At 42.3% G+C, this 14728-nt stretch overlaps 1 protein-coding gene across 1 annotated transcript in view; it reads right to left on the minus strand.

Annotated features, from left to right (window-relative positions):
• The window catches only part of QKI (QKI, KH domain containing RNA binding), a 204530-nt gene that overhangs the window by 104342 nt on the left and 85460 nt on the right, over window positions 1-14728 (minus strand). The window contains exon 3 of the mRNA XM_019549983.1: window positions 6385-6435. Within this exon, the coding sequence (XP_019405528.1) occupies window positions 6385-6435 (51 nt within the window). The remainder of the gene's footprint in view (window positions 1-6384; window positions 6436-14728) is intronic.

The raw sequence follows: 14728 nt of genomic DNA on the forward strand, positions 1-14728 counted from the left end.
CCACATCCTTTTTGAATTGTGGAGCCCAAAACTGGATGCAGTACTCCAGCTGCAGCCTCACCAGGGCTGAGTACAAGGGGAGAATGATGTCCGAGGCTTTGCTTGAGAAGTATCTATGAATGCAAGCCAGCATTTTGGTCGCTTTACTAGCTGCAGCATCGCACTGCAGACTCATGTTCATCTTGTGGTCATTGATGACCTCCCAAGTCTTTCTTCCGTACTGCTAGCCAGCATAGTGCTGCCGAGCACTTATAAGGATGCTGCAGGTTTTTCTTCCCAAGGTGGAGAACTTTGCATTTTTCGGTGTTAAACACCATCAGGTTCTCATCCACCCGTTTGCTGAGCCTGTCCAGGTCAGCTTGGATCACCCGCCTGTCTTCTGGCATGGATGCTCTGCCCCAAAGTTTGGTGTCATCAGCGAACCTGGCCAGTCCCCTTCTGACTCCAATGTCCACATCATTAATGAAGATGTTAAACAATATGGGTTCAAGGACAAAGCCTTGGGGGACCCCACTGGTCACAGAGCACCATGACGATTGACTTCCATTAATTACCACCCTCTGGGCATTTCTGCTATGGCCTCAAACATGCAACCTCTGGGGTGTCAACCATGCGCCTTATAGCTCACACCACCCCAGCCACCAGACTGGTTCGTGAAAGCTCCTTCTCTGCATCAGGGCTTTGTCCTTGTGATGCAAAACTCCATTGCGTCTATCTATGCTTGAGCTATGCTTGTCATAAGGCTTTGGCAGACGTTACACATTAACAGCTGTGCTCATAACAGAATTTAAGTGAGCTTTTAGGTTTCAGGCTATACAGTACCTTAACAGTACTATAGCATTTACTCAAATAGTGGTTGGCAGGGCAGAGGGGACCTCATCTTAGAGTTGAGTAAATACTGTACTTCTTTTAAGGTACTCTCTTTTGTTCATCTACATAATTATAATTTTCCTGGACTTCAGTCTCAGATCAGCAGGCTTAAATAATGCTTCTCATGACTAGCTGATAGAGCAATATGTAGTATCCAGATTCTCTGGTCTGTTCAGCTTGCTGTTTTTAATGTAGACTGTGATTAGTAGAGTAATAGGATATTAGTATAGCACAGATTCACTAGTTTGCTAAATGCCACGAGGTAGGGCTCTTAATTTTCTAAATATTAAGACCATCAAAAGTCAATACATTTGACATGTTACGCCACCTTTTATATGTCATTACTAATCCCTTTTGCCAACCCTTTATCCTTTTACACTACAATGCTTTGCCACTTATTTAGCAAATCTACTCTAAGAGCCTGATATCTCAAGTCCAGTGCCTACACAAGTACATGCCTGGAGTTTTTTTTTTTTGTTTTGTTTTCTTTTTAAATTCCACCAACCAAGAAAAACACACAAATACACACACAAACCGAATTCAAACCCTACAACTATAACACGTTTTAAATTCTCCTACAAAACTTACAACTGAAAAACAAGTACAAGAACTTGTGCAAAATAAAAATTAAGATACTAGCAGCAATTTAACAAATTAAAATTAAGACAATAATTCAATCTCTGCTTCGTGTGAAAAATATAAGACAGCATCTCCAGATTTATGGCACTTTCTTAGAAAACAAAGTAAGAAAGTAAATTCATTTAGAAGTAAATATGTTAAGCATCTTACGAATTAAAAATTAAATAAGAAACGGATCCTTTAATGAATTTTTTTTTGGGGGGGGGGGGAAGGGAGAGAAGGCATAAATAACGTTAATGGTGGAGTAAAGTTCACTTCTAACTCTCCAGAAAGGAAAATAGAAATCTTATACATAGCACAAATTCAAAGCAAGTTAGGTCTCAGTTAAGCTAAGTTATAACAGTTGCCACATCTAATTGTTACTATGACCATATGAAACCAAATGCTCTCAAATCAACACTTAGGCAATTTCTGAATGGAACCACTGAGACCAATGTCCCCTTTGCACATGAAGGTAAAGGAATGATGGCATCTAATGCAATTTACACAATCACACCTGTCATGCTGCACGTGCATAGCAGGAAACAACTGTGGGATTGCATGTTAGATCCCACTGTGCCTTACTGCCAGTGCAAGAAGCAGGTTCCTGCAGCTAGGAGCCCCACACTGGCTACTTGAGGGGCTTCAAGCCATAGGGGTACCCCACATACCACCACAGCAAGAGGATCACCACACAGCTCTGTCAGATTCGAATGAATCAGCAAATTCTGCTAAATACTTTGTTACAGGGACACAAAAAAGGAAAGAAACATCATGAGGGGAAAAATAAATAAATCAAATGCATCTTGAAAAAGTACTTTTAAGCCAACTTGGGAACACAAACATTAACTTGCCTTGATCATCAGCTCATTACTGGGAAATATTTACAGTAAATTCTTTAGATTTCTTAATGGTATTTTCTTCTTACCTTACCATGCTTGGATCTACATATATTTTTACCTCTGGCTACCAAGGTTTTGGTTTAGTTACAATATCTCTGTTATTCATGTTAAGAGCTGTTACTGACATAAGAAGTAGCGCTAGATCTTTAATTAGACAAGCAATAAATTAAGATAGAAATGGAACACCTTAGGAAGTTATTTTATTTAATATACTTTTAGTCAGAAATTTCAGTCTTTTTGCTGATTCTCCAATACCTGAAACACTAAGTTCATATTAGATTTTCTAATTGCAATTAATTTTACAGCCAAGCAATGATGGCCTTCTTCCTTGCAAGTGAACTATGTAAAAAAAAGGTGCATCAGATGACAGTGTTCCTCATGAATAAGTCTTACTTGTGTTTACCATGTTTCATGAGTTACTCCTGACAGTTCCCACATGCTGGTGACATGCTACAACATGGAAATCAGTAGTGAGAAATGGTTTATTTTTGAGCTTCTGAAAATGTTTTATTTTTAGATCACTGGGTATTAAGGACAGAAATGACTGGTATGTATATTTAAGTCCCCGAGTACCCAATTCCTGAAGCTTTCAGAACTGTCAAAAGGAATTTAGTTAATTTTGTACAATTCTTTCGTATTAAATGAACAAAAGTCAATAATCAACCACAGAAAATTTAAATTTATTAATTCTTTCAATATACACCAACCTGCTCTAATTTAGGGAAATTGTGCCTAAACATACTTCCCAAAAGAGCAATTCCAATTAGTATTACTACATGATGCTTACATTAATTATTTTTCAAAAACACTAAGGGCAGTTTTGCCCTTTGGATTAGTTAATATAAACAGGTATACATATACATAAACACCAAAGATATAACAGAATTCTTTTTTGTTGTGCACTTGTACAAAAATCTTTTCCTAAATAACAATTTGATTAATTTATGTTCAGCATTAACATCTATAAGGAAAAATTACAAGTTATCTTCGGTTCATCACAGTTTTATTATATGTATAACACTCAACATCTAGAAATCAAAGATCAGGATGGGTAATTCAACAGGACTTGCAATATTCAGGTTTTTTTTCAGAATCAGAAGTGCAATATGCTATCACATGACAGAAAACTGGAGGCAGAGATGAGGCAATTCTCCTGTCAGAGGTATCTTTAGCCAAACCTTTTTGACCAAGTAAAGGCAGGCACAGCATTAACTAGTACTGGAGGACATACTGGACTCTCCAAGGAATACTGTCACAACATGTGGCCATAAATGAGATGAGTAAACTGAGTGGATGAGCTGAACAAGCATCTGAAGAGACTCCTAGAAAGCCAAAAAAGTTAATAAAATGACTAATATACTTCTTTATTTTAAAAAAAATACAGATTTATAAAAATACCACTAGTTTTCAGGATTTGATTTGCAAACCTATTCATTCTTTAAACACGTCTACTGTCAGTGATTTGGGAATCCATTTTAGGTAGTCAGAAAAAGAAGAAAGTCAACATTTTACAGTGGAGGTTAATTAACTTAAATGTTGGTGGACAAGTCAAATCTGGAAGCAGGACAGAGTGAGAGAGATGGTGGTTGTAACAGCTCATTTATATTCTCTATAGATTATTTATTTTATAAAAAAATGAAAGCAGCAAGGATTTTTGGGGGGGAATACCTTTTAGTGGACTAACTGTATAGTTCAGAAAAAGAAAGACAAGGTAAATACTAAAACCACATCAAAATCCACTGCTTACAGTGGAAAATCCACAACTAAGAGTTATCCCAATTATGCAGTAGGTCTAACAAATGGTATCACCCAAAAATCCTTGCCTCTCACATAATTCTCACAGCTACATCATTCTAACACTACCATAAAAATGAAATCAGGATCCCATAACCGTGTTTAATTGTACATAAAACTAGCATAACTGTCCTTGGAAAACCACTCTTCTCAGCCACAACACAGGAAATTTGAAGGCAAACGTATTCACTTTTTTCCCCTTATGTGTGGCCTATGTAAAAGAAAGCATAATTGTAGCCTCTATACTTGCTATACAACAGTGACAGGGTCTCTCTTTATTTCCCCATGGGGAGGATGTTAAGATGCATACCCTGCATGGGTAGTCCAGCATCTACTGTACCTTCCTAGTAGACGCAGTAATTCTGAGCATTTCCCCGTAACTCTGCATTACCCTTTAGGCCGGGTCGGGCAATTACTAGGAGGGCCGCTTACCAAGCTTTGGCAAGCCATCAAGAGCCGCATAACAGGCAGCCAGGGGCAGATAAATATTAATTTTCCAATTTTTTTTAGGGACCCCATGAGCCGAAGAAAATGGCCTGGCAGGCCACATCCAGTCCTTGGGCCTCATTTTGCCCACCCTTGCTTCAGGCTAAGTACAGACAGTCAAAAAGCCTGAGGCTGAATCAATTCAATCTGTGCAGGATAATCCAAGCTGCATACATTGAACCAATAAACAAGTGAACAGACATTCACTTTTGATTCTGAAAGTGTAGCCACATGCCTCCAGTGGCTACAAGCCAGAAGCCAGGGAGCGATACACCACACCTCCCTGCTCAGCAGCAGTAGACAGTTTGGGGCAAGGTTACTCCCCCTGGCCCTGAGACGGGGTAGGCTCTGCAAGGGAGGTATTTTACTAAAGCTCATTCAACAAGCTTCAGATAAAACATCCCAGCTGCCATTCTGAAGTGTGGAGACACTGATACAAAAGACACTGCAGACACTGTAATTGGACAGACTCAGAGCCACTCTAATTAGAGTGCCCTGCCCCACCACTGGAGCACGTGTAAAGGACTCCCTTTAGGTTTATCCTGTGAATCATGTTTCAATACCTGACAGTGCTAACACTGTGTGGTACAATATGCCAGAGCACTCTGGTTGAGATGCACAGTATTATGCATTTTATTTTAATCTTTACATAGTATTCAGTGACCTGAGTATTCAATCAAAACTATTAAAATAGATATAATGACTCTTAAATAGGAACTGGAGTGGGGAAAAAGATCCTCAGGTATCAACATTTTTACCACAGATTTCCAGTACTTCAAGGAACTAACAACTGAGATGTTTCACTACTTTGCCTCTCAGCTGTCAGTGTCCATCACCTTTAATGGTCAAAAAGATGTGGTTACTGCAAATCAAGTCTTGTTTATACTCCTACATCTCTGAAAAATAAATTTAAGCAATGTAGTCCCCAAACTTTCTTGCTGAGAAACTTTCTTTTATTCCCACTAATAGAAAAAACTCAGAATGTTTAATTTATTTGACATGGAAACAGATCAACAGAATCTCATTTATAAGCCTGTGATAACTACAGAGCATGCACAAAGTGACTAATCAGACAACAAAACTATACCAACCCTAGTGAAGAAGCCTAACAGCAATCACTTCATTTCGCTGGATATTACTCCACAGATGCAAGATATCACCACCTCAGGAAAATGGGGGAATGATAAAGGGGAGCTACAGAGTTTCTCTACATGGCAATGAAGCTAGATAAAACATTGCCTTTAGAGGTGGATGGAAACAGAAGAGGGAACCACAGTTCTACTGACCACAACAGAGGTGTGCATACTCATTTAACCAATCAAGTCAATTAACAGAAATAGGGACTTGTTCTGAAGCTCCAGCAGCCGGAGGTAGGGTACAAAAGTAACCGATTTATAAGAAAAAAAGAAATCACTAGCCCAATTCAGTGATTTGTATGTAAAAAGTTCTACAAAGGGAGCTTTAGGAACTATATTAGTTAAAATGAAAGCCTTCACTGGCCATAACCATCTGCTGAAATTGAACATATAATCATGTACAACATGTTCCATAATATAACTCTGAAACAGAGCCAGACAGTAAGCAAGAAAAGATTATATATTCTTTAAACTGAGTATGTATAATTGTTCGAGGTTTTATAACCAGGGCCTTCTCATGTTGTAACTCACTCAAAAAAAATTATTGATAATTTAACAAAAAGTAAAAATTTACTTGCCTCTACCTCCAAAACTGCTGGATCAAGGTTGCCTCTGCTCTTAAAGGAGACCTGCAAAGGAAAAAAAACATGGGCTTGTGCCCTGTTTTGCTTCTTTAGGATGTTTAGAAGAGGCCCGGAGGTTTGGGGCTTTTTTTTTTTTTTTTTTTGCTGACGGTGATCTGTTCCTGTTTGTTTACATTTGAAAGTCATGTGATGCCTAGTCAGAAAGATCCTATGATGAAAGAACTAATTAGAAGTAGCAGTGCACTGTTACATTGGTTCAATATCAGATCAGTACCAATATAAAGAAAACTGGCTGTGTTGCATATCAGCCTGATGGGGCCAATAATTTGGTGAATAAATGCCTGTGCTGCATGCAGCCGCAGTGCAGCACTCAAGCAGTGAGAAGCAGAGGCCAACAGCATGGAGAGCTGCCTCTAGCTGGTAAGTCTGTTGTGGTGGAAGGGGAGGGAAGGGGGGGGGGAGCAAATCCATGTCCCCTGCGGTGAGGGAGAGGATGGGGCAAGCACTACCCAGGAGAAGCAGAGGGAGGGGTGGAGCCACGGCTCATGTGTGGGGGGAAGAAAGCAGCTCTCACAGGGTGGGACGGGCTACAGCCAGGGCTGTGTGGAGCTGTTCTCAGAGCAGGCGCTGTTGGCGCTGGGAGGATGCTGCATCCACCCCAAGTTTCGCAGCCGCTCTGCTCCCAGCACCACTTCCCAGTGCAGCCCCAACTCTGCCCGGCATGTGGGTGGATGCGGGGCGTTAAACCAGGGCTACACTGGGCAGCTAGCAGCAGCAAAATTTGGAATGGAAGCAGTATCCTCTCCGCACTGACAGCATGTATTCTTAACCCAGGCCTCAATGAGAACAGCCCCACACAGCTCCAGCTGCAGCCTGCCCACCCCACGCAGATCCAGAGGGCACATGCCACCTTGTGCCCTCTGGGGTGCAAGCAGCAGGAGCCGCCCCTCCCCCCACAAGCTGTGTACCGCACCTGCCCTGCCTGGGCAGCGCCTGACACTGCCCCCTCCCTCACCAGGGGGAGTGTAGATCTGCTCCCCAACCCCCATGCTCCTTCCCTCCCCTTCCACCACAACAGACTTACCAGCTGGAGACAGCTGCATCAGAAAGCAGATCGGTATTGGCCGATATGCCTCCTTAAATATCGGATATCGGTATCGGCCCCAAAAGTCTCTATTGGTGCACTCCTAATTAGAAGAAAACACTGCAAGAGTTCAGAGTGAAGCTAAGCAACTGGGAAGCAAAGACTCTTGGTTTTTCTTTTAACAATTCAGTTCTTTGCTTTTCTTAACTCCTACATTTTGGATAACAATTTGGGAAATTAAGTGGTAAAAATTCAAACTCCTTTCTCCCTCTCCCACCCCCATTTTTTCACTGAGGTAAAGAAGCTATCACTTCGCATCTGCTGAAATTAGGGATTCACTGTTACATTGGTGTGGTATCAGATCAGTACGGAGATAAAGAAAATTGACTGTACTGGAAAAATCAGCAGGAGGTGGCTGATCATTTGGCTGATAAATGCCTATCCTGCACATAGCCGCAGCACAGCACACAGGCAGCAAGGAACAGAGCTGGCAGCAGGTAAAGCTGCCTCCAGCTGGTAAGTCTGTGTGGTGGAAGTGAAGGGGGGAGGGAAGGGGCATGAGGGGAGCAGATCAATGCCAATGGGTTGAAGAAGGGGATGGGGCAGGCGCTGCCACCCCACTGAGATGTGACAGGATGGAGCCGCAGCTTGTGGAGAGGGGAGCAGCTCCAACTGCTGCTTGCACCCCCAGAAGGGCACAGGTGTGCGTATGGCCCCAGATCTGCATGGGGTGGGGCAGGACGGCAGGCAGGCTACAGCTAGAGCTGTGCAGGGCTCTTCTTGCCAGGGCTGGTGCCTGGGCTTGGAGCGGGTGCTGGGAGGAGCCTGTAACCACCCCAAATTTTGTGGCAGCTCCGCTTCTAGTGCTACTACTGCCAGGCGCAGCCCCAGGTCAATGCCCCGCCTCTACCCATGTGCCGGGAAGAGCCAGGGCTGCACCAGGCAGTTGGCAGCAGTGGTACAGGGAACAGAGCTGCGCCAAGATTTGGGTGGCAGCAGCCTCCTTCCCAGCACCACTGGTGCCTGCTCCGAACCCAGCCCTGCGCAGCTCTGGTTCCAGCCCTCAGCTGCACTCTGCCCTGCACAGATCTGGGGGTGCACACGCCCCGTGCCCTACCAGGGTACAAACAGCAACAGAATCCACTCCCTCCACCTCCCCCATGAGCTGTGTTCCTCACCTGCCCTGCCCCCTCCCTCACTGCAGGGGGCATTGATCTGCCCATTGCACCTCTTTCCTTCCACCACACAGACTTACCAGCTGGAGGCAGCTGCACTGGAAATTGGATCGGTATCAGCCGATATGCCTCCTTAAATATCGGCTATTGGTATTGGCTCCCAAAATCACTACCAGTGCACCCCTAGCTGAAATAGCCTGTAAACCCTCTACAAAAAAACCAAAACAAAACAGATGACTATTTAAAGTCCATGACCTTTTCAAGGTCAAACTCAAGCAGAAAAGATTTTTCAAGCGTCTTTCAAACCCTCTATATAGACAAGTCATCAAAAAAGGAGTACAAAACCCATCTGAAGAAATGAAACAAAGCAAAACAACTAGCAAAAGACAAAAAGGAAAAAAGGAAAGTGAGCTGGTTGAACTCTAAGAGGGTTCTCATTAACTGTTAATTTTCTTTTGGCAAAGAGAGGAAAGGAATGGGGATGCAGGTAATACATACAATCACCTGCACCCATAGTGACCAGGTCACAAAAAATTCAGGGTTAGTTTTCTTAAAATACAGTGAAATATGTGCCTATGATTAGAGCAAGATACCTATTTTCAGATGAAAGCATCTCTCAGCCAGACAGTGAAAACAGAAGTAGGGCATCTATAAAAGAGAATGACTATAACCTTAGCTACAGGATTATTTCTAGTGCCCCATGTTACATTAAAAGTTACTCTCCTGATCAGATTCCCTTGCATAAAAAGCATATCACACATAGTGTAATATATTTACAATATTTATGCAGGACTGTTCTTTAAAACATATCCTCCTAAATCTTCTTTCGTAAGAACTTTCTCTTGGTAGCAGAAGTTTATGTGCATGTTAACTGCACCCTACAAAATGTAACTGTCTTGAAAACAAGTTTATTGCAATATCACAGGGTGCAATGTGTCCAGGAATTCATAAGAAAAATGCCCAAAGAAAAAGCCACTTTTACCTACCTTAAAGGTGGACCAACATGGCACCTTAGGACATTTTTGTGTGCGTTTGGGAGGGGGGGGAGGGGGGGGACTTTAATTAAAGCAGCTCTAAGGCTAGGGACAGAAGTTGCACACAAACTGGCTTAAGTGACAGGAAACCGGTTTAAACCTGTAAAAGGATAGACGTTCAGTGCACATAACCCAGTTTTAAAACAGCTGAAACTGCTTTAAGATAAACCTGGTTGAATGTAGTATCAGACTTAACTGATTTGGGTCAAACCAGTTTATGAAGTTTCTGTCCCAGACCTCTTCCTGGTTAAAGTTAAACCACATGCTCTGGAACCCTGGGCTGGGCTGTTTACTCCAGTGGGGGAGCCAGGGAGAAGAGTTAAGCTTTCCTTTCCCCGAGTACAGAGCTGCCCTCCTAAGAAATTTAGTGCTGGCTGTGACTGTAGACTACAAATCCCAGAAGCACCTGGAAGCAGGAAGAACAAGTTGTGAGCAAACCTGCAGAGTCCTGCTGCTGTAATCCTGAACTGCAAATCACAGAGACCTCGGGGACAGCAGGAAGAAGAAACGAATACACAGCTCATGCTGGCTACATGCCAAAGTGCCATGGTCTAGTGTCCCCTGGCTTCTCGCTTGAGCCACTGCAGGATGCATTTGCTGAATCAAAAGTGAATGTGTGTCCAGTTGTGTCTTAGTTTAATATCTGCAGCTTAGACTAACCAGCAAAGACTGAATTGATGCAGCCTTAAGCTTTTTGACCATCTGTACTTAGCCCAAGAGCTGCTCTAATTGAAGTGCCTGTAATGTCTTGTGTATCAGTGTCCCCGTGCTACAAAATGGCAGTGGGGATGGTTTAACTAAAGCTCATTCAACAAGCTTTACATAAAGTGCCCCGGCACCATTTTGTAATGCAGGGAGACTGATATACAAAATGGGGAGGCTGCTGGAGCACACTAATTAGCATGCAGCAGCAGACTTGGTTAATCAAGTCTGCTTCAATGCGCTCTAATTACAGTGCATTGGAACAGCCTCCCCACATGCCTACAGGCACCCTTAGAAACCAATTGCTTCTGAGAGAAATAACCTTTGGTAAGCAACAGATTACTTCATCAGATTCATCTGAGGTATCTGACAAACTACAGTCTTACCTATGAAAACCCATGACTATCAGAACCAGGCTCCAAGATGTCACCCTGCCCTGACTTCTGCCTGACTTCAGATTAAGACAGCTTTCCACTTCTATACAGAGGTGCACTGATACATCATATCATTACTGGCACCAATAAAAGGAAAACTGACATTATTGGCAATCAGGTTTTTTTGGCTAATGTGGCCAATAATGTCACCGATAAATGCTGTGCACAGACACAGCATGCACACGGCCAGGAGTGCAGCCCAGCAGGTAAGTCTGGTAAGTCTGTGAGGAGGAAGGAGCGGGAGGAAGGGAAAGGGAGTGGTGAGGGTGGGGCAGATGAAGGCCCCCATGGTGAGGGAGAAAGTGGGGCTAGTGGATAGGCACGGGCTACACAAGCAGAGCACGGTGGGGTGCAGGGCAGAGGTGCGGCTTATCTGGTGCACCTCTACTTCTATACCCTTAAGTATATAAATAGTAATTACTTACAGAGACCAAAGACATGAAATGAAACTACTGGAAGTCAAACCATTTCTTGTGAATAAAGAATAAAAATACATACAATGATCAGGAAGACAAAGTAAGATGGACAAGAATATATGAATAATGTAAACAAACCAGTTAAATACACTTTAAAAAATGCATTTACTACTATGAAGACTTAAGTTAGGGCCTAATTGTAATATATTTTAAGTCTATTTAAATTAAAAGGTAGTGGTATTTTTAATACATTATTTTAAGCTTATTTAAATTTATCATAGATAGTGGTAATATTCAAGCGGTTTGCTGCCAAAGTTTTAAATAAAGCCAAACCACTGAACCAGTCAGTGATTAAGCACATGGAACCAGAGTTTGTTAAAATACTAAGCTAGCTTTGGACATCCCCAGCCTCTTCTTTAGGAAAAGTAAGATCATGTCATTTAAAGTTTCAGGTTTGCCAATTTGAATGACCCCCATTATGAAAAGGACTTTTTAAAGAAATAAAGCTGTTTGACTTTATTCCATCACCGTGAAAAGTAACAGACTTTCATAAAAGCAGGAAATTAAAATCAAAACTAAAAAGTGAATATTTGTTTAGAACAGTTTAATTTCTACTTAATTCTGAAAAGCAGGAAAAGGAATTTCACCCAAGAAAGCCATGGTTGAAAAATACTCTCTACATGTTACATTTATGCCATGATTAATGTATTAATCACAGCACAGGTGACAAGGGTGCTACACATGCACCTAATATACACAAGGCACTATAAAACGGTTCCACATATAACATCAAATATTTTTATGCCAGGTTTATATGGCAGCTGCAATTGAACATGTGGCACATTCACACACACAGGCTTTCTGGGGATGATGCCTGCTAACCAACTGATTGTTGGAATCAGCCCTAGATAGTCCAGGTCCCCAACTTGCCTGCTGACAATGTTGTTAGCACTGGCCTGGAGCAGCCCTGGTTCTCTAACCAGCTGGGCTGATTGCTGGCCTCAACCCAGACTGCATCCAGTACAGCTAGAGACCTGGGACTGTCTGGGGTAGGGCCAACAATCAGCTGATTGTCGGCCCTGGCAAAGTCATACAGTCATAGAAAAGTGAGCTGGAAAAGACCTCCAGAAGTCATTTAGTCCACCACCCCCTGCCGGGGGAGGGGGGACTATCATCAACCCTGATTAAACATAGAACTAAATGCCGCCTAATCCTGGGCAGGCATTTATTTTGGGAGGAGGGCCACTGACTAAATTTTGGGAAGCCATCAAGGGTCACATGACAGGCAGCCAGGGGCAGATAAATATTAATTTTCTAAATTTTGTAGGGACCCCGCGGGCTGGATAAAATGGCCTGGCAGGCTGCATCCAGCCCATGGGCTGCATTTGGCCCACCCCTGCCCTAACCTGCCACAGGTAAAGCAGGGGAGCCACAGCAGTCAATGTCCTGCTTCTATAAAATGTTGTCAATATATGCTCAAGATAGGGTGACCATCCATCCTGTTTTTCCCAGGACAGTCCCAGATTTTGGAGGCCTAATCCAGTGGGGAAAGGAAATAGTGCAGCATCCCAGGAGGGTAGCTGGAGAGGCTGCCTGGCATAGAATGCCACTCAGCCTCTGCCTCTCCCTGCAGCAAACCACTGATGGGGGAGGGGGGAGGGAAGGGCAGGGAAGAGGGAGAAGTATCCTGAAACCCTGTAATTCCAACCAGGACAGCTGGTCACTCTAGCTCAAGAGCTCTCAGGCACAGGGCAGGGTAGACAAAGCCCAAGAACCTAACTTGATGGGCACCTGACCAATGACTTGGGGTTGGGACAGGAGTAACTCACCCCAGGCTGTCCCAGGGCTGGGCTAACAATGAGATGAGTCACCCTGGCCCCAGGTTATGGCAGGCTACAGGGACAGGTACCCAACTTTCTCCTTGCTGGTACAGCAGCCTGGGACAAGGGTCACAATCCCTGGCTTCCTTTACACTGGCAAGTCAAAAGGTCAAGTTTGGGATCTGATGCCTAATTTCATAATGTCACATCCTGATATGCATGTCATGTGTGGGAATCAGATCCCATGAAACTGTGTGCCAGGGGCCTTCCTTCCTGGTCTCAAATTTCACGGAATAAAAGATCTGTGTTAGAGGGCTATCCTTTCTGCTTACCTAGGTATTCATATAGTCCTCCTGTCAGGTTGTCACCAACCCTAGCGTATTTTAAAAAAAACACAACCAAACCACCAACTTTTTTTTTCCCTAGCCTATGGGGGAATTAACATGATTAACAGCTGGCAGGAATGAAAAATTTATTGTAGAAAAGCCAAGACAAAAAATGAGTTTTCAATTTAATACTGAATTAATGATGTCCATGATCAGCTGTCATGGCTATGTTCATATGACTGCATCAAACAAAGCCAAGAAGTTGAGGGTCTGGTTATCTTAAAAAAAAAAAAAAACAACACACTTCGCAGAACCAAAAAGTATAAAAACAAAAATTCAAATACAATCTTTTCAGATCACCTTTAAAAAGGACATCATCAAATTAAAATATTAGCATATTTTAAATTCTACCATTGTTATAGAAGCACTTTAAATTGCTTTAACAAAACCTCTTTTCCCAGCACTTTATTTACATCATACTTTGAATTCTACCCACTGTAGTCAGTTCCTCCAATTTGTGCAAAAAATTACACACAGGACAAAACATCTTAAAAACAGGAAAACGTGATTGCAAGCCCCCCAATAAACAGGTGTAATAGCTTTCAAAAATTAACTTTTAAGTATTTGGAAAAGACTACGCATTAACCACTTTAAATGCATTTGTGAACAACTTAGTTTTCAAATGTAAAGGAAATCAGCAAACTGCTAGAAAACAAGTTCATATAAACAATGCTTTTATTTGTACGAATCCAATTCCATTCTCTTCAAGACTCCTAAGGTTGATTAATTTACCCAACTCACATTTCTATGCAATAGGGAATATCCCACCGTACAGCTAGGAACTGAGATGAGGGAGAATAAAAGAATTCTGTAACAGCGGACATCTATGCACTATTTCCTTGCCTTAACCACAGCAAGTTTTGCTTGGTAGCAAATAATTGTGTTTCATTTAAAAAGATTAAAGGGACTTCTTTAGATTGAGTAAACTTTTCAAATTTAAAAAGAAGTCTTTCGAAAGCTAGAGGCTCTAAACAAAGTACATTTCTCTTCTGGTATCAAGTAGCCTGAAATTGTGCATAAAACTAATGACCAATGAAAGCATTCTCTTTATTAACAAATCTGGTCTCATAAGAAAAAACATCACTAGAAAGAAATACTCTTAAAATGGTTAATCTTTAGAGGTGCATCAATATATCAGTCCATACTGTATCGATAAAAAGAAAATTGACATTTTCAGCAATCAGTGTTTTTTGGCTGATAATGTCATCAATAAATGCCATGTGCATGCACATAACCGCAGCATGGACACAGCCAGGAATGTAGCCCACCAGCTTGGAGAGCAGTGTC

Source organism: Crocodylus porosus, unplaced genomic scaffold, assembly GCF_001723895.1.
Source record: "Crocodylus porosus isolate Cpor-Errol unplaced genomic scaffold, CroPor_comp1, whole genome shotgun sequence".
NCBI lineage: Eukaryota > Metazoa > Chordata > Crocodylia > Crocodylidae > Crocodylus > Crocodylus porosus.